Source organism: Pelodiscus sinensis, chromosome 3 (genome assembly GCF_049634645.1).
Source record: "Pelodiscus sinensis isolate JC-2024 chromosome 3, ASM4963464v1, whole genome shotgun sequence".
Taxonomy (NCBI): Eukaryota; Metazoa; Chordata; order Testudines; family Trionychidae; genus Pelodiscus; species Pelodiscus sinensis.
Window position 1 is genome coordinate 28,755,717 of NC_134713.1, and position 23,219 is coordinate 28,778,935.

General features: G+C 40.2%; 1 protein-coding gene across 4 annotated transcripts in view; it reads left to right on the top strand.

Annotated features, from left to right (window-relative positions):
* Positions 1-23,219, top strand: part of KIDINS220 (kinase D interacting substrate 220) — a 194,369-nt gene that overhangs the window by 146,922 nt on the left and 24,228 nt on the right. Inside the window, exons 24-27 of one of the 4 annotated variants that reach the window (XM_075923523.1) lie at positions 5,859-6,085; positions 15,419-15,529; positions 16,532-16,588; positions 20,881-20,913. In XM_075923523.1, coding sequence (XP_075779638.1) covers positions 5,859-6,085; positions 15,419-15,529; positions 16,532-16,588; positions 20,881-20,913 — 428 coding nt within the window. The remainder of the gene's footprint in view (positions 1-5,858; positions 6,086-15,418; positions 15,530-16,531; positions 16,589-20,880; positions 20,914-23,219) is intronic. The other 3 variants (XM_006123619.4, XM_006123620.4, XM_075923524.1) reach the window with 3 other exon arrangements.

Here is a 23,219-nt window from a genome sequence, read left to right on the forward strand (position 1 = left end):
AAAGGTGTCATGTCACCCCTCTCGAAGGACTTTTCCCATCATCCTACCAACTGGGATTAGTTTGGCCCCCACCAAACCCGCCTCATGCAACTATCCTGCAATTGCATTAACCCAATGTGTGTGACATTAACTTGGGGGCAGAGAGACTGGTGGAAGTGTTCCTTCTAAGGCTATGTCTACACTCGTGGTTTCTTATACAAGTATAGGCATTCTTGCGCAAGAATGCACAGAGCAGCCACACTGCCTGCCTGCTCTTGTGCAAGGAAATTTACAGTATGGCGTGATAAGAGAGGGTGTCTTGCGCAAGAGCTACGCTCTTTTCTAACAGGTGTAAGCTCTCTTGTGCAAGAGGGCAGTGTGGATGCTTGACAGGGATTTCTTGCACAAGAAACCCCTATGGCTAAAATGGCCATCGGAGCTTTCTTGCTCAATACTCATACTACCATGGATGCTTTTGCGCAAAAGCACAGCTCGCACATGGCAGTGTGGTCATGTTCTTGCGCAAGACTTCTCGCACAAGAACCCTTGCGCGAGATGTTCTTGCGCAAGAAGCCATCAATGTAGACATAGCCTAAGAGTTACCTCCCATGAGCAGAATGGATTTTGTGTTGTGCACCTGTACTGAGTTCATGTGGCTTGTTTGGATGTGCCACTGTGGCACCCAATTTATTAATAAATATTTTATAAACCTTTACCTTTTCTCTTTGCTGCCATGTCTTCTCCCCTTGCTCCATCATCTCCCCTGGTGCTGCTGTCCCCCAACTCCTCACCCTCCTCTGCTGTCCTGACTCTTGCCTTTCTCACTGCCCTCAGCCCTCCTGTGACCTGCCCCCCTCCACCAGCCCTTCTCTCCTTCCTGTGCCAACTCCTCCAGTAGCCTCACTCTGATCATGTGAGCTACCCTTCCTCATCCTAGACTAAGCCTAGACTAAGCCTCACAGGATCATGGGCATATCCAGCATCCCAGTCTAGAGTATCTCCATCTCATGGCCTGGTAACTCCATGAGTAAGCCCCTCAGTGCTCACATGCTCAGATTCCATTAGGGATGTTCTCTCTGTCAGCAAGAAACCTTCACTCAAGCCACTTATCTGGTTCAGTGGAAGAGATTCTTAATTTGGTGTCTACAAAAAGACACTCCACCATTAGTCATCAATTCCTTTTATTCTGGATTATTTACTATACCTAAACCATCAAGGCCTGTCAGTGTCACCAATAAAGTGCATCTGGCTGCCGTTTTGGTGTTCCATCCCAGTTCTGCTGACCAGTCAGTATTCAGTAAACCCATGGTTGGTCTCTTTCTCAAATGACTACATAAAATGTACCTTCACATAAGACAGGTGATCTCCCCATGGAATCTCAGTCTGGAATTCTCAAGGCTGGTAGGTCCTTCTTTTGAGCGCTTAGTAATATGCTGTCTCCTCTGTCTTTCCTGGAAAGTGGTATTTCTGATGGTCATAACATCTGCCAAGAGGGTGTCTGAGCTTAAGGTCTTAATGTCCGCGTCCCTTTATGTTGTCTTTTTACAAGAACAAGGTACAGGTGCAACTTTCTTGCCTTCCTCCAAAGGTAATTCCGCAATTCCATGCAAAACAGGTCATTTTTCTTTCAATGTTTTTAACCACATGCTAGTAACTGGGGATGTATGTGCCACTCCTTGGATGTCAGGCAAGCATTAGCTATTTACACTGAGAGGATGAAACTATTTCAAAAGTTGACAAGGATCTTCATCACAGTTGCTAAGTGGATGAGGGATTCCCAGTATCATGCCAAAAGATCTTGTTATGGATCAGGGTGTGCTATGACCAAACAGGGATAACTGTCCCAGCTTTCATAACACAATCCACAAGAGCTCGGGCTTTCTTAGCAGTATTCCTGGCACAGATCTCCATTAAAAAATCTGCAGGGCAGCAATGTGGTGATTGATGCACACCTTTACCTTACATTACACCATTACTCTGTGGGCTAGAGACAAATGCTGCAATTGGCAGAGCAATGCTTCTGTCTGGGACTTGGTGAACTCTGATCCCTCTTTCTACGAACAGCTTGGGAGTTGCCTTTATTTGGAATTCACATGAGCAAACATTCGAAGAAGAAATACAATTGGTTACCTATCTTTTTGGTAATTTGTTCAAGCTGTGTTGCTCATGTCCACTTCAAGACCCACTCACCTATCCCTATGAAAGAAAGAATTGAAGAAGTGGCTGGTCAGCAGAGCCCTATACATGCTGCCATGAAAATGTTGCTCCAGGTTCTCACACCCAACTGAACTGGTACTGCTAGGGGGGGGAAATTCCAACAACTATTAATGCAGAACGTGTGCACCTACTTGGAATGGATGTGAGCAATACATCTTGAAGAACAAACGGTAGGTAACTTGGGATTTTTTTTTTTTGTGAGATGACTTTGTAACTCTTGATTAACGTTGTGTCATCTGCAAACTTTGCCCACTCAGTGGCAAGATTACTTTAATATTTTCTCCTCTCTGTGAAAACCAACCATTCTTATGCTTGCTTCTTATCTTTTAACCAATTACTGATCCATGAGGGAATCTTCCCGCTAATCCCATGACTCTTACTTTGCTTAAGAGTCTTTGAGGGGCCTTGTGAAAGGCTTTCTTAAAATTCACTTGTGCAATATCCACCTGATCACTTTTTTCCACATATTGTAGATACCCTCAAAAAACTCTAATTGATTGGTAAGGCATTATTTCTCATTACAAATCTACATTGGCTCTTTTCCATCATATTGTGTTCATCTATGTGACTGATAATTTTATTTTTACTATAGTTTCAAACATTTTGCCTGATACTGAAGTAAGGTTAACTGGCCTGTAATTGCCAGGGTTACCTCTTCAGCATTTTTTTAAATGTTAGTTATTCTGGTACAGCAGCTGATTTAAATAGGTTACTTGAATACAAATACAGGTTAAACCTCCCAAATCTAGGAGTCTCTGGTCTGGCAACATCCTTTGCTGTACCAAAGAGCCCCAGAGGCGAGAAGCATGACCCAGTGAGGAGTCTCTCAGGTGCTAGTGAGCCCTGGCTTGGTCATCAGGGGCTAGCCTTGTGGTGGGTGGGGAGTCCAGCCCTGGGGAATCCAATTCTGGGGAGCAACCTTGGGAGCACCAGCCTTGGCTGGGAACTCCTGGCAGTAGTGGGACTAGTGGTACTTAGGCAATCCCTGACCCTAGCCAGGGGCCCTGGCAAAAGAGGGGCCAGAGGTGGCTGGGAGGAATCCCCAGTCCTGGTGGGGAACCCAGTGGCAGTGATGCTGGCGATTGCCAGGGGGAATCCCCAGCTGAAACTTGGTGAGAGCAGTGCTGGCCACAGCTGGAGAGTCCTGCCTTGAGGAGGCTGACCCCAGAAGTCCTGGCATAGGGCTGGAAGCAGGGCGTGGAGCCCAGGCTCCAGGGACCCCACAATCCAGAGAGTAGCCTTGACCTCTCCTGGTCTGGCAAACTCCCTGGTTTGGGACCACTCAGGTCCCAAGTGTGCTGGACCAGGGGGTCCAAACTGTAGTAGTTCTTCAATTTCATATCTGAGTTATTACAGAAGTTGTAAGAGAATATCATCTGGTCCTAGTGACTTATTACTGTTTAATGGATCCCTTTGTTTCAAAACCACCTCTATTAACATCTCAACCTGGGACAGTTCCTCAGATTTCTCACTTAAAAGAACTGCTCTAGTGTAGGAGTATTTTTCTCATCTTCTGAGGTGAAGACTTGGAGAAGACTTAAAACAATTACTATTAGTTTTTGTGTGTGTTGCTGCTTGTCCTTTAGTTTCGCCACCCTATCAGTGCTTTTTCACTTGACTTTAGAGTTTGATTGTTTCTACACTTTCCTCATTTGGATTTGTCTTCCAATTTTTAAATGATATCTTTTTCATCTCTAATCACCTGTTGTACTTTGTTTAGCCATAGTGGCATTTTTGGGTTCTTTTGATCCTTTTATTTAGGGTAATTTGAGCCCCCATTGTGTTTTAAAAAGTTTCGATGTAGTTTGTAGGCATTTCACTCTTGTGACAGCTCCTTATAATTTCCACTTAACTAGCCTCTTAATTTTTCTGTAGTTCCCTTTTTTTAAGCTAAATGCTACTGTGGTGGGTTTTTTTCTTTTTTTGGCACAGCCCCCAAAAATCATGTTATGATGGCTGTCACTGACTGTTTCATGTATAGTCACATCTTGAATCAGCTACTGTGCACCATTCTGTAGCATAGTCTGGATGGGACAATTGGGTGGGCCCCCAGCATTAGGCAGCTACCTCTTCATACCTCCAGCTGGCCTTGGGGAAGAGAGGGATAGACAAAATGGCCCCTCACACACTTCACTCAGTACTCAGGGCTTGTTTCCTCTGCCCTCTAGTTACTCCTGCTGGAGAGAGGAATCCGAGGCTTGTCCTGTTCCATCCACCAGGTGCTCCAAGCAGGCTGCATGGTCAGGGCAGGGGGGCTTGCCCTGCTCCACCCTCTCTCCTTACTCCAAGTGGGGTCTGGGCTCTATGGCTTACCCTCTTTTGCTTGTCTGGTGTTCTGAGAAGGTTGCGGGGTCAGGATGCAGGGGGCTTGCCTTGCTGTGCCCACCCAACGGTCAGTGCAGTGTTGGGACATGGCACTTGCCCCAATCTCCCTGCCCAGTGCTCCAAGCAGTATGTGTGGTTCGGGCTCTGGTACTTGTCCTGCTCTTTCTGTCTATTGCTCCCAATGGGATTGGGGCTTGCCCCACTCTGGTACTCCAACCATAAAGCAGGATTGAGGGCTTGCCCTGCTTTTGTCCGATGCTCCCTTTGGGAAGTGAGGTCAGGGCTTGCCCTGCTCCCCCAGCCCAGGCCTCTGCTCTCAGTAAGAAGCAGGGTCTGGGCACGGGGACTTGTCCCATTCTGCTCACCCAGTGCTCAGTGTGGCTTGTGCTCCCATTGATGACCGGGATGGGGGTGTCCTGGCTTGCCAGCTCCTGTGCTACAGCTGCAAAGCAGGATTGCAGACTCGCCCTACTTTCCCTGCCCTCCCAGAACTCCTGCTGGGGACTAGGCTTGGGGCATGGGGTCTTACAATCCCCCAACTCTGCTCCCTGGCAGGAATGCTGAGTGAGTGGAGCAGAGCTAGCCCCCGATCCTACTCCCCAAGCTGGGTGGGAGCATTAGGCAGAGAGGAACAAGTCCCATGCCTGGGTGGGAGCAGAGCTAAGACTGGGGTTGGGTGGACCATGGCCTGCTCAGGCGCAGGCTACCCTTCTGGCACCATTTAGAACTGAATCAAGAATTACCCTTCCATTGTGGGTTCCAGTACTAGCTGCTCTAAGAAGCATTATTAATGCTATCTAGAAGTTTCATCTTGCCTCCTATCCTGGGGTGACACATACCCAGTCAATGTGGGGATGGTTGAAATTCCATGTTACTTGGTTTTCAGTTTTTGTAGCCTCTCTAATCTCTCACAGTTACCATTGTCATCCTGGTCAGATAGTCGGTAGTATATTCCTACTAATATACTCTTGTTCAAGCATGGAATTTCTCCTCATAGAGATTCTATACCAAAGTATATTTTTACTATATTTGACTTTATACTTTTTCACATATACTGCCATCCCCCACCAGCACTACCTACTCTGTCATTCCTAGATATTTTGTATCCTGCTATTACCATGATAGTATGTTTTTATTATCCTATTATTCTGTTGTTTTCCTTAGCTTGTTTCTCATATGTGCAATCAAAAGCCTTTGGAACTACCTTAGGTCTACTCTTTGCGTATTTTGCAAAATTAACTCCAGTGAATTGACAAACAATAAAAGGAACTTAAAACTAAGCACTGCAATGAGTCCCTCTCCTTTCCTCATCTTCTATACACATTTTAATGTTTCAGATGTTCGTGCGGCGAGAGATCAAATGAACATCGGAGGACTGCCATATCCCACACTCCCGTTACATGAGGCACCACCTAGAGCATCATCAGTGTTCAGCCAGCCTTCATCAGTTTGCTCTTCATCCACTTCTTTTAATGGGCCTTTCAATGGTGGAGTTGTATCGCCACAACCTCATAGTAGTTACTACAGTGGTATGACAGGACCTCAGCATCCATTTTATAATCGAGTAAGTAACCAATTAACTATTAAAACACAATTAGCACAATTTAATCTCATAATATTGCACAGTTAGTCCTGTAAATGCTTAAAAGAAAAGAAACAGACAAGCCCCCACCACGCCAAAAAACCCAAACCCTCCCAGTAAATAGAGACAGTAGAATATTGCAGGGAAAAAAAGGTAAAACTTTTACGGATGGTCACCCATGTCCAGTCTATTGGAGAAGCATATGGAAAATTGAAACAAAAGGGCAAACTGTAAGGGAAATGTCCTTTAAGTTTAAAATACTATTAAATAGTGGGACGACACAGGAATTTTTTACTGGTGGTTGTGTTAGGGAGGGATTGTTTTAATACACAATTACCAAGTAAATTTGCTCTAGTGTTGTCTCAGTAAGGCACTGACAAATTAGTCTGAAATCAGGAGATGAAATTAATTGGAGACATAACAAATTATTCTCATCTAAGAAGAAAAAAATCAAATGCAAAACTATAAAATGTGGAATAACTGGCTAGGCAGTAGATTTGTTGAAAAGGATAGACAAATTGAATACGAGTCAACATGTTGTGAAAAAGGCTAATATTCTGGGGAGTATTAACACTTGTACATAAAACATGGTAGGGAAATTGTCCTGCTCTCCACAGCTCTGTTGAGGCTTCCATTGAAGTATTGTATCCAATTATGTAGACTGTCCTTTAAGAAAGACAAATGTAGACAAATTGGAATGAGTCCAGAGGGGAGCAACAAAAATGATAAAAGGTTTAGGAAACCTGTCCTATGAGGAAAGGTTAAAAAAGCAGAGTTTTATTCTTTAGAAAAAACTGAAGGAGACCTGATAAGTCTTCAAATATAGTAAGTATTGATGTAAAGAGGACAGTGATCAATTATAACTCCTGATGGAATTTTCCACCAAAAAAAAGTTCTGCAATAAAAAATAAAAAATTCTGTGCACAATATTTTCAAATTCTGCAAAATTCTATCTGTGTTATTTGTCAAAATAACAGTTTAATCATATCAGTTTTGTTTCATTTTGGTCATTTATTTTAATATATCTGGTAACAACCATGTGTAACAATAAAAAAAAAAAGTCAGGAAATGTTTTTTGACAAATAGATCCCTTCCTAGACACATTAATAGCCTCCAGAAGCAGTGCAAATGGAGATGAGGAAGAGGGAAGTAAATTTCTGGGAAGGAGCCTAAGTGTGAACTTGGAAGATTGTTGGGTATGGTGGGAACAGGTGTGGGGGTTTTTTTTTTGTTTGTTTTGTTTTGCTTTGTTTTGGTTTTTGAGGTATGGAGAGGGATTGTTAGGGAGCTTTCCCCATGCAGAGCCTGGTTGATCTTTAGTGGTGGGTGATACATTTTTGATGTGGGTCTCTCCAAGAATTTGGTAAGTGGTCAAGACCGCACTCTTCCATGGTATGGAAGATATGTAGGGTCTGGGGTGGAGGTTGAGTGCAGAAGGGACCCGGGGGTAAGGAATTGGGCTGCAGGAGGAAATGTGGGATCTGGGAGGGAGTTTGGGTGAAGGAGGGGCCTGGGTGAAGGAAGGACTGGGAGCAGAAGAGGATTCTGATCTAGAGGAGGGGTGCAGGAGGGAGTGCAGAGTTTGGAGGAGGGCAGGGGTGACTTAGGGCAGCAGATAGAGAATTGAGGCGCAAAGTCTAGGAGGGAGTTGTGACCTTTAGAATGAGTGTAGGAGGGGGTGTAGAGTCTGGGAAGAGGTATGGGTGCAGGAGCTGGAGTGCAGAGGGTTTGGGTTACATTAGGTATGGATGCAGGAAGAGGGGTGGAGAGTGGAGGGGGGTACCAGAGGCAGGCTCTGACCAGGAGGCACTTACCTGGGCAGCTCCTGGACAATAGCCCAGCAGGTTCCTGCCTTCCATTCCTCTGCACATACTCAGAGCAGCCAGTGCTGATCTGAATGCTGTGAGCCCAAAAGGGAAGAGGAGGGTTAGGTCACATGCTGCCTGTCTTTTAAACAAGCAGCTATCATTGTTTGAACACCAGCTCATGGGAACTACAAGAAGCAGGGGCAGCATAAGAAACCCTCTCTCCTCTCCTGCCAGGCTTACAGCATTCACAGAAGCCCATGGTCCTGTGGTTGGCTTTTCTGAGTGCTAACTGAGGGGGGGGGGCAGGAAAGGAGCCACATCTGCCCCCTTCCCCATGTATTCTTCACCTTCTATCCTTTCCTCTATTCCCACTCAAACACCCACTCCTTTGTCCCCATATGTCTGTGCCTCCCAGCTGTTCTTGCTACTGTCTTGTCCCTATGTATCCAAGTATCCCCTGCCCTTGTCCCCATTTGGCCCTACACCTCCCTCCCTCCAAAACCCTGTGCTTCCCTTCTGATTCAATTTCTGCCACAGCCTGTCCTCCGCACTAGCCTGTATGAGCCACTGTCTGACCATCCAGCAACTCAATGCTGTTTCCCACCCCTCCCTGCCCCATAGTCCCTGTTTCCTGACTCAGCCAGACAGTCTGTTTTCTTCACATTGCCTATCTCTTCATTACCTGGCATGGAGTGGCTGTCTTGTTATAGTCCCATTGCACCTTTTGGTGGGCAAAAGGCAAAACTGCAGCAACATTTCACCAGAAGCTTTTTTCTGTGCAAAAAAATTAAAAATCTGCAAAGCTCTTTAAATGTTCTTACACACAGTTGTGCAGAATTCCCATGGAAGTATATTGTTCTCCATGTCCACTGATTGTGTAGAAATAGTAGTAATCAGCTTCCCAATCCCTGGCAATTTTTAAAAACAAGATCCTTTATCAGGAAGCCCTTATGCTATGGAACTTCTATTTGCATGGAATTCATCACACGGAAGCCATACACTTCTCAGCAGATGGAATGTGCCATCAGATCACTTTAGCAGGTCCTTCTGCTCTCACCACAAATGGTCTGTCCGCATAGAGGTAAACAGTCCCATCTTGCAGAAGTGACAGGCCTCTCCCTCCCATGTGAATCTCTTCACCACAACAGAGAACAAGAAGCATCACCTCTTTTGCTCAAGGATTGGCTGGGGTAAGGGCACTGTAATTGTTGCCTTTCTTCTCCCATAGTTGGGCAGCCTGATGTAAGCTTTTCTGCCAATCTCTCTGGTTCATAAGGTGCTCCCGAGAATAAAGGCGAACAAGGCAAAAGTTATCCTTATCACTCTAGCTTGGCCTTGCCAGCATTGGTTTAGCAGGCTTTCAGACCTTATAGTCACAGCCCCGGGGACTTTCCCTCTCTTGCTATATTTAATCTCACAGGATTAAGGGAGACTCTTCTGTTCAACTTTACAGGATGACATTGACAACGTGGCTGCACAGTGGCTGGATCCAGAGGAGAAAAAATGCTTTGACTAGGTGTAGCAATTCTTGTTTAGGTAATAGAATGCCCTCTACCAGGGCAATCTACCTAGCCAAATGGAAAGGCTTCTTGTATTAGGCAGTCAAAGTCTTTCTCCCATGCAGGCATTACTGTAGTTTATCTTAGAATATGTCCTTCATCTAAAGCTCAAAGGCCTGTCTAAAGGTCCACTTGGTGGCTATCTCAGCTTTTCACCCACCTGTTCAGGTAGATAGTTTTTTGCCCAAGATATGACTTCCTGAAAGGCCTTAATTGACTTTATCCTCAAGTGTGTATCTCTGTCACATCTTGGGATCTGATCCTGGTGCTGTCAAGGTTCGTGGGGGCCCCCTTTTGAGTCTTTAATTTCTTGTTCAGTGCTGCGTCTCTCATGGAAGATTTCCTTCCTAATTGCAATCACTTCAGCCCAGAGTCTCTGAAATCAAAGTGCTCACTTCAAAACAAACCTATATGGTGTTTTACAGAGACAGGGTCCAACTACAGTACCACCCTGCTTTGTTGACAAAGATAATGTCACAGGTTCACTATAATCAGGATATAGTCTTGCTTGTATGCTTTCCAAAGTCTCATAAATTCAATGAGGAATGCAGGCTACATAGCCTGGATGTTAGATGGACGTTGGTCTTCTATCTTGAGAGGACCAAGCCCTTGTAAGTCAATGCAGCTCTTCATCACAATAATGGCTAGATTTAAAGGCTGGCCAGTTTCTGCCCAGACCATCTGATTGTGGAAAACTGCCTGCATCCTCCTCTTCTGTTTTGAGCAAGCAGTGATTTCACTACCAGCTATTGTGACTGGTCATTCATCCAGTGTGTAAACTTGAGCAGCAGCCTTCCTTGACTAGGTGCTAATACAGGACATCTGCAAGCCACACCTTGGTCTTCGATCCATGCCATCAGATCACATTACACTGTTGTCCATCAAGTGCAGAATGATGCATGTTCAGTAGAGTAATGTTACAAGCCTCAAGACTATGAACTCTGAGCCCACCTCCAAGGTTACAGCTTGTGAATCATATAACATGGAACTGACATGAACAAGCACTTGAATTAAAAACAGTTTTGTAACTATTGTTCTTCAAGCTGTGTTGCTCATGTCCATTTGATGACCTATCCTCCTACCCCTCCATTAGAGCTGATGGCAAGAAGGAATGCAGGGCCAATAGCATATCCTATATCAGCGCATGAGTGTGGTACTCCAGAGGGTGTCAGAGCAAACCCTATGGATGACACTAAATGTAAAATTTCTGACAGTGGTGTAGGTGGCATGTGCACATCTTACATAGGGAGGTTGTAGAATATCTCTGGAGATATTTAAGAGTAGGTTAGATAAATATCTATCAGGGATGGTCTAGACAGTATTTGGTCCTGCCATGGGGGCAGGGGACTGGACTCAATGACCTCTCGAGGTCCCTTCCAGTCCTAGTATTCCATGATTCTATGATAGAATGGACACATCTCAAAGAACATCAGTTATGAAAGGTAGATAACCATTTTTTAAACCCAGCAAATTTGCTGCTGGTCTACAACAAGTTATTACTAGGTAGTGAGAACTACGACAGCATCTTGTCTCACCAAGCGGAAGCATTTTTCTGCGTGGTCATCGCAACAAGGCCCCTCACTTACTAGGTCACCTCTCCAATCTGTGCAATTAAGATGCACGTAGTGGTCTTGTTGACATTCTACCCTCCAGTAGATCATATTTTTTCTCTCTCTCAAAATGTCCCTTCACTTCCTCAAGTGCTTAGAGAGATTATATGCATACATTCACAAACTCCTTCTGCTGTGGGACTTAAACTTAGTCCTACTTAGTTCATAAGCCCTGCCATGGAGCTCCTGGCTTGTGCCCCTTCTCATATATCTCTAGGAACGTCACATTCCTGGTAATGAACCTCTGTATATTGTCGTTTTTAAGGACAACATATTATGTCACTACTACCTGGTGTTCCACCTGAAGGTAGTTTCACAGTAATCAGGCTAATCTTCCTGCCAATATTCTTCCCCAAACTGCACAAGATAAGTGAGGAGCAGTGTCTCCTCTTGCTGGACATTAAGCATGCTATGGGCTTCTATTCAGAAAAGACCAAACTCTTCCATAAGTCCACCTCACTTTTTGTAGCATTAGCAAACAGGATGAGAGGCCTGCCAGTTTTGACCCAAAGAATTTCATTCTTGGGTGTCCCGCCCCTTACCTTCTTGACTATGCTCTTGACAAAAGATCAAACTTCCTCACTGGTGTTTCTAGCCCAAGTGCCAATCCAGAATATTTGCAGATGTATCACTTGGTTGTCAGTGCATACTTTTTCATCCCACTATGCCATCACCCAGCAGGCTAGATATTGTGTTGGGTTGGTAGAACAGTGTTGCATAGTTCATATGTTCATGAACTCTGAGCCAGAGGCCCTGGAGGTTTTTCGCCTTCCTCTGTAGCATTGGGCACAGATCACAGCTGAAGGACTCTCTGCATGTTGGGGCCTTCAAAGTATTTGAAGGTTTCAATATCTGAGACATAGGTGAGAGGATTATTCTAAGAGGGGTGGGCGAGATTCTGTGGCCTGCACTGTGCAGGGGGTCAGACTAGATGATCATAATGGTCCCTTCTGACCTTAAAGTCTATGAGTCTATGAGAACCTTCTAAGGTACCACTTGGGTGTACCCTAACATGGAATGGACATGAGTAAGCACTTGAAGAAAAAAAAAATGGTTACTAACCTTTTTGTAACTGTTGTTTTTCAAGATGTGTCACTCATGTTCATTCTATGACCCATCCTCCTGCCTCTCTGTCCGAGTTAGCCCTCAAGAAGGAACTGTGAGGATATGGAGCTGATGGAGGCCATTTTACTGGCACATGAGCTCGCAGCACCAGAGGGCTCTAGAGTCATTTTGTCAGGTAACACAGAGGGAAAAATCTCCAGCAGCTGTGCACATAGCTCACATGCATTTAATGTGGCGTGAGCATGAGAAACACACCTTGAAGAGTAACAGTTACAGAAAGGTAAGTAACCGTTTTTTCCTGAGCCTGGTTCATTTTAAAATGTAAATGATTTTCTTATAGCAGGGGTAGGATTTAAATATCCCTAGTCTACACATGTAGACTAGTCTTGAACTACTTTTGAAAATTGTTCTGCTTTGCAAAAGTAATTCCTGTTGGTTTGTTTTTGCAGAGGTAAAGTTCAGGCCAGAAGTTCTCAGAGTTTCAGAGATCTTGGGGGCTGTGAGCAAGTTTTGGGGGAGTTATTCTCAGGTCTCTGCATTAATCATTAGGGCAAAGGGTACATTTAGAACAGCATGTTTCCAGGTGCCCTTTTAAAAACTATTTTTCACACCTGTGGAATGCACTTTACTGGTTTGATGAAGGCAATCAAGAGTACATTATTCTTGGTTGTGGTACAAAGAGTTCACGAAAGCTAGTATCATGGGGACTTTTAGACTCCATTAATTACTGGATCAACTTTTTCTCTTAAGGTGAGTCATTTAAGTAGGAACCACTCTTTTTGTTTGTTTGTTTCTTTAGTTACTGTAAAGGACAGGGATTAGAGTACCGTGAAATACAAAATTGAAAATTTACCTTCTGCATCCCCTACTGCAAGTGGTGGGACAGTTGTTATTGCTGAGTCATAAGTTACTAATTCCATTAGTCAGTTATATTATTTCCCGTTGACTGCCTGGTGAAGAGCCAAGTGTTCCTATTTGGGCTTTCTCAGAGGAATGTGAGTTTTCTCTGTCAATACATTTTTTATTTAATTTATTTCACATTTTTAACTATAACTAATGGAATAGCCTCACTTTCTCTTTTTTTGAGTCATAGAAGTGTTTTCACGAGCTGTTTGTGTGACACCAACCACTAGGGGTAAATTTATATAGTGATAAATTAGTATAGCGTACTTTGAATTTTGTCCTGTGGACCACTGAGAACTTTGTCCAATAGTGTGGATATGTATAGATGCTACTTCACTGTCAGAGAACAGCTATAAAATGGTAAATTCTTTTTTAAAAATGTCTAAATATATAATATGTATGTAGTATAGCTGCAACCATATTCATTCCAGGATGTTAGAGAGACAGGGTGGGTGAAGGAATATATTTTATTTTGCAGATCACTATTGGGAAGAGAGAGAAGCTTTTGAACCACACAGATCTAGCGGCCCAAAACCTAGTCTCTCTCATAAATAGAAGTTGGTACAATAAAAGATATTTTAAAGGCACACCACAGTTACTTTTATAAAAATATTAAAAATTGGGATCTGACAACACGTGTAGACTAGGGATGTAATACTGTAGTTGATTAACCGATAAGCAAAAGCTTATCGGTTAATGCTATATACTACACACATTTCCCTCCTCCTCTTGCCAATAAATTTTTTAGCAGCCTTGCTAGCAGCCCAGCTTAGTCCTGATTTGTGATGGATCAGGCACCTACCCCTTTTACAGCTCTGCATTTAAAGTGTATTAGGAATAGTACAGGCAGGCACCCCACATTTCTGCCTCTTTATTGGAGGCAGCAGCTCAGGGTGAAGGGCAGCCGGTTCGTGAGGGGAGCAGTGCAGAGTGGCAGGGGGCTTCTTGGGAGTGAAGCCGGAGCTCTCTGGCTATCAGCCCCAGCCCTGGGGCCTATAAAATAGTCAACTGATAAAAATCCATGAGATTACTCAACTATTCAATTAACCTATACTGTATTTAACATCCCTAGTGTAGACTTAAAATTATGAATGTACCTACAGGTCAAAACAAATATGTTGCAATGTTTGACAAGTAGTTTGTCTGTCTTACCTGCATCATGAATTGTAGGATTCCATGTTTTGCACATCTACAGTTGCTTTATTTGCATAACACACAGATCATAACAATGCAGTCATCCTTGGAGTGCTGGTCTAGATGTTGTTGGTATCTGACAGTCACAGACCAAATACAGAATCTTACATTTGCTCCCGAAAAATGTAAATAAAGGAGAAACTCTGTTTTGAATTATTAGTTTTAAATTGAGAAAATATAGTGTTAATTTTGAGATCTTTATCTGATTTTGGTTATCAATGTATGAGGCAGAGTCTTCTGATAGACTAAGCATATGTCTTTATAGCCAGGAACTCCTGAATTCTGGTTCTGACATGCTATGTATGTTTTGCAGTTTACTTAACATTTGTGTCCTTAAATCCCATCTATTTTAAAAAAGAGAGAGCCTTGCCTGTTCCATGAGAATGCTTAGAAACATTAATATTTTTCTCAACCAGAATATATTTAAAGGAAGATACATTTAACAATAATTCCCATAAAAAATTTGATTTTTTTATTAAAATGTACATTGTATTAAAATAGATTTTTTTCTATTAAGGACTTTTATATATCTGTAGTTTTATAGCATCATAATATGCTGTAAAAATGCAAGCATCCAAACTGAAAATTGAACACAATTGTATTAAAATATTTAAAAAATAGCATGAACTAAAAAGTAGTAGCTTTACTGTCTGGTTTCTTATTCATTAAAACAATAAGAAAATTGGTTATAAAAAGCATTCTATAGTCAAAATTACCACTCTTACATGCCATGAACTCCATTTTCTATGTAGTTCTGTAGATATCCAATATGAGGAATATTTTGAAGTTTTCCAAATTATCGTGTGCTCTTGTTCCCTGTAATTGTAGATTGAAGAGCTTTGTGATGGTGAAAGTAATTGCAATTAAAAAATTCATCCTTCATTCTTCCTCTTCCCTGAAAGAGACATTGTGATGGGAGTTTCAAAAGTGTTCAGCATTGACATTCATTTGTTCTACTTTGGAGTCAATGCTAAAACTTATTGGTGTCAGTGGGTACAGAGTGGTCTATACTGTAGAACAATTTCTAACTTTATTAAATTTAGCATTCGTAAGCAGAAGTTGTATTTTGTTTAAATGAATTTTCTTTGGATTAAAATTACATTTTGATTTGTGTAATTTTGTCTTTTTTGTTTGTTTGTTTTTTTGTTTTGTTTTGTTACGTGTTTCTTTCCATAGCCATTCTTTGCCCCATATCTTTACATGCCAAGGTACTACCCTGGCAGTTCTCATCACATCTCACGTCCATCACTAAAAATGAGTTTGTCCAGGGATCAGAACAATGGCCTAGTAAGTATTCTAAAGGATAATTAAAATAATAATCTAGACAATAAGAATACTGAGTAATACAGCAGTAAGTTTAGTAACTTTAACGTAATAATACACACTTTATTTATATAAATAGCTTTAAGAAATGTTATGACATTGATACATGAAATGTAAAATATATTTTGTTTTTTAACTTTTAGAAAATATCATATATAGGATAGAAATTAATTCTAACATCTAAGAACTAAGAATAGAAATTTTTACTGGCAATGGACATTGGCAGGATGGCTTTTTTTTTAGTGAAAACTGTCATTTCTTGCTACCATAAATAACATGATGTGATTTAGTACTATGACATAAACATCTTCACTTAAAAATGTATATCTCACTTGGTAAAATATTGTAATTACTTTTTATATAGGCTATTATATACATGTGTGTGCAGATGTATATGTATCTATATAAACAAAAGGCTTTGAGGAAATATAGTTTCATCCTATTACTTCATGTAGAATTTGGGATATCAAATCGCCATAATAAAATTATTATTAATTAAAAGGACTACTTTTTTAAATTGTTTTATTTCAGATTAAAACAAAATATATTTATATTCAGTATATGTCAGTTTTAGCTTTGTTAAAATACATATGATTTATATTTACATATACATTTTAAAAGAAAAAATGAGCTCTGTGCTTCTTTTCTAGGTGCATATAGAAATAAAAATACAGATCCTTTAAAAAGAATTTCATAATTTATTGTATTAGATTGTGTTCAAAAGAGAATTTACATCAGAGGAAGGCTAAAAAAGAGCCTCATTTGACAATCACTGTAATACTAGAATAGTGATGCCTTTGGATGCAGTTTTTAAAAAAAGGATTTAAAATATTTTAAATCACTCCAGCAAAACAAATGTTTCTGTTGATTATGTATTATTATACTCATTTCCATACTTTATTTACTTCTTATTTTTGTTGAGCCTTTTATTGTTTTACACAAACCATAATATTTTGTTGTTGTTAGGATGTTATCAAGGAGGATGTCGATGAGGGGCTTTCTTCACCCACAAACCCCTCAATGGTAAATGAGTAGTCATGTGGTGTGGACACTTAGCATCTCATTGCTTCATCAGCAGTAATGAGTCTGCATTGATTTTAATTGCAGTTCACTAACACTGCATCAGTGGCTTGGTGGACAAATAGAGTAGTTGAACACTAATAATTGTAGTTTGTGAATGAATTCAAAAGCTAATATTTTACTTATAAGACCTGCTGTATTATTTTCCAGTAGTTTCTCCTGACTTTCTCTCCATAGCTATGAAATACAAAGTCTTCAGCTAAGAGTATATTGTTTTCAGATTTCACCAGCAGTTCCCTGATGGCCAAATGGAGTGGGGAATGGCAGTTGGCCATTTATTACTTAGTTTTTACAACTGAGTGGCTGAATCCTATCCTATTGTCTTTTGTTCCAAGATCCCAGCAGAAAGCCACTGCAGTAGTTACAGCATAAAGCAACTTTATATAAAAATAACAACAATCTGCTATATATGATATTCCATGAGCTGGTATGTTAAGGTCTACCTTAACTTATGAATAAGTGAATATTAAGATGTTGTATTCCACAACTTCAGTCTTTGTCTGAATATTTATAATGAAATAAAAGTATCTTCCTTTATATGTAACTATTTTAGCCCTTAATTGTGGAAGTCATTCCATAAAAAACCATTCCTGGCCATCAAACTCTGTGGTGACTGCCAGCACAAAAGGGTTATCATAGTTTTAACCATTCTCGATTGCTTTATTCTGTTATCTGCAACAGCCTAAGTGTATGACTTCAGCTATTTTTTGTCTTCTCTGACACAGGTAAATATTTTAATAAAATCTCACTTTTATTATGCAGCAATGGGGAAAACAAGAATTGCAGCATAATTATAGCAACGAAGACTGAATTAAAACGTGTGTGTCTTACTGGAATGGGGTGTTTCTCATTCTTAAACTAATGCTATTGAACCTACATACACAAGCATTGCAGAACATATACTGTTCTGAAACCCTGTAATATTTTCATAAAAATACAACGTTAATGGGGTCAAGTATCAGAGGGGTAGCCATGTTAGTCTGAATCTGCAAAAGCGGCGAGGAGTCCTGTGGCACCTTATAGACTAACTGAAGTGTAGGAACATAAGCTTTCGTGGGCAAAGACCCACTTCGTCAGATGCATGTGATGAAGTGGGTCTTTGCCCACGAAAGCTTATGCTCCTACACTTCAGTTAGTCTATAAGGTGCCACAGGACTCCTCGCCGCTTTTGCAACGTTAATGGAGTAGTTAAAACCCTGCTTCTGAATTTTATAGTGGTTGTGAATTCCTTTGTTTTAATACCTGCTTGTCTTCTCCTTTGCTCTGTGTAAAGGAGGCTGAAAGGGCTTTGGTATCTACCATCCCTAATCCCCTGAAAGCCCTTTTACAGGTAGACTCTAGGGCTGTGTCTAGACTGGCCAGTTTTTCCGGAAAATCAGCTGCTTTTCCGGAAAAACTTGCCAGCTGTCTACACTAGCCGCTTGAATTTCTGCAAAAGCACTGATTTCCTACTGTAAGAAATCAGTGCTTTTTGCGGAAATACTATGCTGCTCCCATTCGGGCAAAAGTCCCTTTTGCGCAAAACTTTTGCGCTAAAGGGCCAGTGTAGACAGCTGAGATTTGTTTTGCGCAAAAAAGCCCCGATCGCCAAAATGGCGATCAGGACTTTTTTGCGCAAAAGCGCATCTAGATTGGCCACAGACGCTTTTCCGCAAAAGTGCTTTTGCGGAAGAGCATCCGTGCCAATCCAGACACTCTTTTCTGAAAATGCTTTTAATGGAAAACTTTTCCGTTAAAAGTATTTCCGGAAAATCATGCCAATCTAGACGTAGCCCAGGAGTCTAGGGTGGTTAGCTATCTCTAAACCTCTGGGGAATCCGCTATGCAAGATAATACTGACCTTGCTGACTTTCTGGTTGAAATTCTGTGGAAGAGAGAGACAATATTACTTAATATGTTTGTTCTCTATTGATTTAACTATGATGGAAAAAATGAACTGTTTTCATGCTTCCATTGAGTATAAAGTGAATTTTTCAGAGCTATTACAGTCACAGTAGAGGCATTTGAGGCAATTCAGTTATCCACAAATGATGGATTCAATAGACATAATTCCATCCAAGTATTATGGGAGCCCTTAATACATATATCTTCGCCAATATATATGATAATAGCTTTTACATATTTAATGCATGGATCCATGCATGCAAAATAATTCAGTGTACAGGCAGTCCCCGGGTTACATGGATCCGACTTACATCGGATCCCTACTTACAAACGGGGTGAGGCAACCCCGCACTAGCTGCTTCCCCCTAGCAGACCAGGGAGACGCGGAGCGGCTTTTCTCAGCAGACACCTCAGCTTGAGAATAAAGGACTGAGGGAAGTGAGGTGTGGGAGAATGAAACTGAGCTCTGGAGAAATATTTGGCTAGAATTCCCCTACAATATGTACCAGTTCCGACTTGCATACAAATTCAACTTAAGAACAAACCTACAGTCCCTATCTTGTACGTAACCCGGGGACTGCCTGTACTAAAAATCCTTGTGAAATTTTTAATGAATACCAACTACTGTGAATGATTTCGTGATCTAATAGCAGTACCATATGGAGAATTAAAGTTAAGTCTTGATTTCTGACTGACAGGGGCTAGAAAGGCTGATTTATATAGCTCTGAATAGAGGAGAGAAGCTCCCTTGGCATGCATTTTAGTAACCTTCCTTGGTCAGAGCAATGAGCTAGTATTTCTGAAGCACCCATTTTTTTTATAAGGGTCAAAATTTCTGTGCGTTGTCAGAGCTTTGTGGAAAAGGTCCTATCCAGAGGGCTGGAGCTGTTAACTCCTCAAGATCCTTTCCAGTCCTATATTTCTGTGATTCTATGATTGCAGAATACCTGTTCATGCTTTGGGGTTCCTGCCATTGATGTCAGTATGTCAATAATATTAACCTAATTTTTATAGAAGATCCTAATCTTTCCTATGCCAATTTAAATCTGAAGTAACTTCATGGAAATTAATGAACTCTGATGTGGGTGTAAAACTCGTGTAAGATTTGAATTACATGTTTAATTTTTGTTTTGTGCATTATATTGTGCAGAGCAAAATAGTGAATCAAGAATAATATTAATATTCCCTGCAGTGTTAATGCTGGCCCTCTTTAGTAAATTAACTGACTTAGAACCTGATCCTAAGGCTTTGAAATGAATGGAAGCTTTGCCATTAACTTCAAGCGCAAAATGCAGCCTACCGTACATTATAATACTGACTCTGTACTTTTGTCCTGGAGTCTCCAAAATACCTTTTCTACAATAAATTCACTACAAATTCACTATTCTTTAATGAGTTCCAAGCTGTTTCTTGTTCTAGCAGGGTATGATGTAGTAATTTTAATGAAATTTTTTGAAGTATTCACTTTTGTTTTCTACTAGCACCCATGATTTTCTAGGCACTGTTCAGACAGCAAAGAACGCATGATCTCTGTCCAGTCTAAAGAGTTGTTTGGATTCTGATCTTATGACAAAGACCTATGTTATCTATCAACATGGTATCAGGAATAAAGTTAGCACTACTAATTACATCTGTGAGGATAGAGCATGCCTTAACATAGTTATTTTTTAAAGATGTTTTCCCTGTTACATTACATTGATAGTGCCTTGTCATAATATACTTTCATTGAATAGGCCCTAAAGTGGGCCTGTGCAGTCACATACTATGAATAAACCCTGTCTATCCTTCAAAAATAATGGACGCAAACAGATCTTAGCAAACAGATCTGGGCACGAACAGAGGATGTAACTTGGGAAGTTTATCACTTATTTTTGCAAATGTTGTTAATGTGGAATGAATCCCCTTATAACTCTATTACTGTATACTCTCAAAGTCTACCTTTTCAACTAGTTTTCCTTGCTTAGCTATGAGGACTTTAAAATTATTTGACAAATAATGGTGTGACCTAATTTTGAAATGACAAAGAAATTTTAGGAAGCAAACCAAGAGTTTTTCAAGCAAAAATGATACAAATCTTCCCTCTATTCTAACATATTAAATGCCAATAAGTATTCATCTGCTTTTTTACAAATACAAAAGGAGCAAGTTACTTATCAAAATTATTTATCTTAAATGTTTTATAGCAGTATAAAAATATCAATACGCTAACTTTGTATTATAAATGTAGTTTTACATGTATTGTTTAAAATGAGATTAATATAAATGCATAAATATAAATTACATCTTTAGACATTTTTGATGTTTCACTTTAAGTTTCTGTCTCTCCATTCTGTTTTGTCCCTTTCTTGAAGCTGTGTAAATCTGGGTTAAACAGACAGAGACAGGTACAGCAACTTTCTATGAATTGTCATTCACTTATTTGATGGAATCATTGCCAAAGCTATCATACTGGCTCTTCATGCTAGGCTGTCTATAAACTAATGCTCATTACTAGCCCTTAGGTTTTCTTTGACAAGCTGCTTTTAGCTTTTGCATGGCTAATATTTTTCAGTGTAATGTTCCCTAAGCTGAAAAATGTGTCAGTTTAAGTACAGTTTTAAATCACTTACATGATGACATTATCCCTAAAGCAATTACATATTTATTCTTCAGGCAATATTCTTATTTTTTTTTTTATAAATAGTCCTTTGGATTAATGAGTATTTATTTTAAACAGTTTATACTTTAACAAGCATAATCTACATATTTTAGCAGTTTCCCCATATGATTTTTGAAGTAGAAAAATGCTGCTTTCCAAACTAACTCCTAATGCATGCAGAAATAGTGACTTCCAATAGTGCTCTTGACTGCTAAAATATTTTGATCTAATGCAAGAAGATCTATTCCATCTCAACACTGACATTCCTTTTTTATTGCTTTATCTACAGATACTGTATTTGATAGAACTTTTCACATTATTGTTAAAGTATTTATGTTAGCAGCACCATTATAAAATAGTTTTAACCATATTTTTGGCTGTCATTTTTCAAATGACAGATTTTTTTCAAATGATAGATTTTTTTCATTAACAGTGCAATTTGAATTATTAACCAATAAATTGTGATTATAGGTGGATTATCCTAGTTCATGCTTTTCAGCTTTTCTTATTCACTGTGTTCATTATAAGAATGTTGAGAGATCACATTGGAATAGGAAGAAGAATGGGATAATGCATCCAAACATCTCTAAATGTTTCTGAATTATGCTGACAACTTGGGTAAAAAAAAACTAATATCAGAATGATTAGTGCTACAACCTTTTTATTGTCTTTTGGGCAAATTTCTCAAGTCAAGGTAACAATCGTGTAAGTTTTAACCAAGAACATTTTCTAAAATGTTTGTTGTTTACTTTCATTCTACATTGGAGTTATCTATTAGAACAGAAATGTAGTTGTTTAAAAAAACCTCTCAATCTGTTTTATTAGAATTATAATGCTCTATTTAAAACCATGTTTGCTTTTATTTGTAAAAGAAACTGGAATATCTTTTACTATTTACATACTATGAAATAAGTATTAGATAATTGTGAATATCAAAAATGAGTAGTGAGTGTATGGTGAGGAAATATTAGCTAAAACTATCTGTTAAGTAGGAGTCTAAGAAGGCTAAGAATGTAAAAATGATGTAAGTATTGGAAAACAAAGATTACAATACAAATAATGCTCAATTATTGCCCTATGTGCAGCTGCCTGTCTTTTTTTCTGTATACCTGACAGCCATTGTATTATTTGGGATCATAAGAATAACCAAACCAGATCTGACGAGTAGTTGCTCTAATTCAGTATTTTATTTCTAGCATTGTACAGTACCAGATGCTTCAGAGGAAGATGCAGGAAACCCTATACTGTGGGCAGTCACGTAGTTCAGAGAGGAAGCTTCTTCCTAATGTTAATCACTTAGGCTATGTCTAGACTGCAGGCTTCTTTCGAAAGGCTCTTTCGAAAGCATCTTTCGAAAGAGCCTCTTTAGAAAGATCGCATCTAGACTGCAGGCGGATCTTTCGAAAGAGAAATCCGCTTTTTCAAAAGAGAGCACCCAGCGAGTCTGGATGCTCTCTTTCGAAGACGGCCTCTTTACATTGAAGAACGCCTTCCTTCGAAAGAGGAACTTTCGAAGGAAGGCGTTCTTCCTCGTGAAACGAGGTTTACCGCCATCGAAAGAAAAGCCGTGTTCTTTCGAAATAATTTCGAAAGAACGCGGCTTGAGTCTGGACGCAGGGGAAGTTTTTTCGGGAAAAGTCTACTTTTCCCGAAAAAACCCCTGAGTCTGGACACGGCCTTAGTGATTGGCTTATATTTTGATGTATATGAGGGCTTATCCTTTTAAAAAAACTAAATTATAATATTGTCTAATGTAGCTGTACATTTTCTCATCATCAAGAGTAAATGTATTTCTTTCCTTGAATTTAAGTGCTCTTGATGCTTTCTTCAACTCATCTCTGAAAGTGAAGTGATTAAATAAAGAGAAAAAAGAGAGACACACTATAACACACTCATTTTTCATTGTTCTGGGGTGTATTAACAAGATTGTTTGCATATAAGACACAAGACTTAATTGTCCTGCTTTATTCAGCACTGTTGAGGCCTCAGATGAGTAGTGTTTACTCATCATGCTTTAAGATGTGGACAAATTGGTGAGTCCTAAAAAGAGCA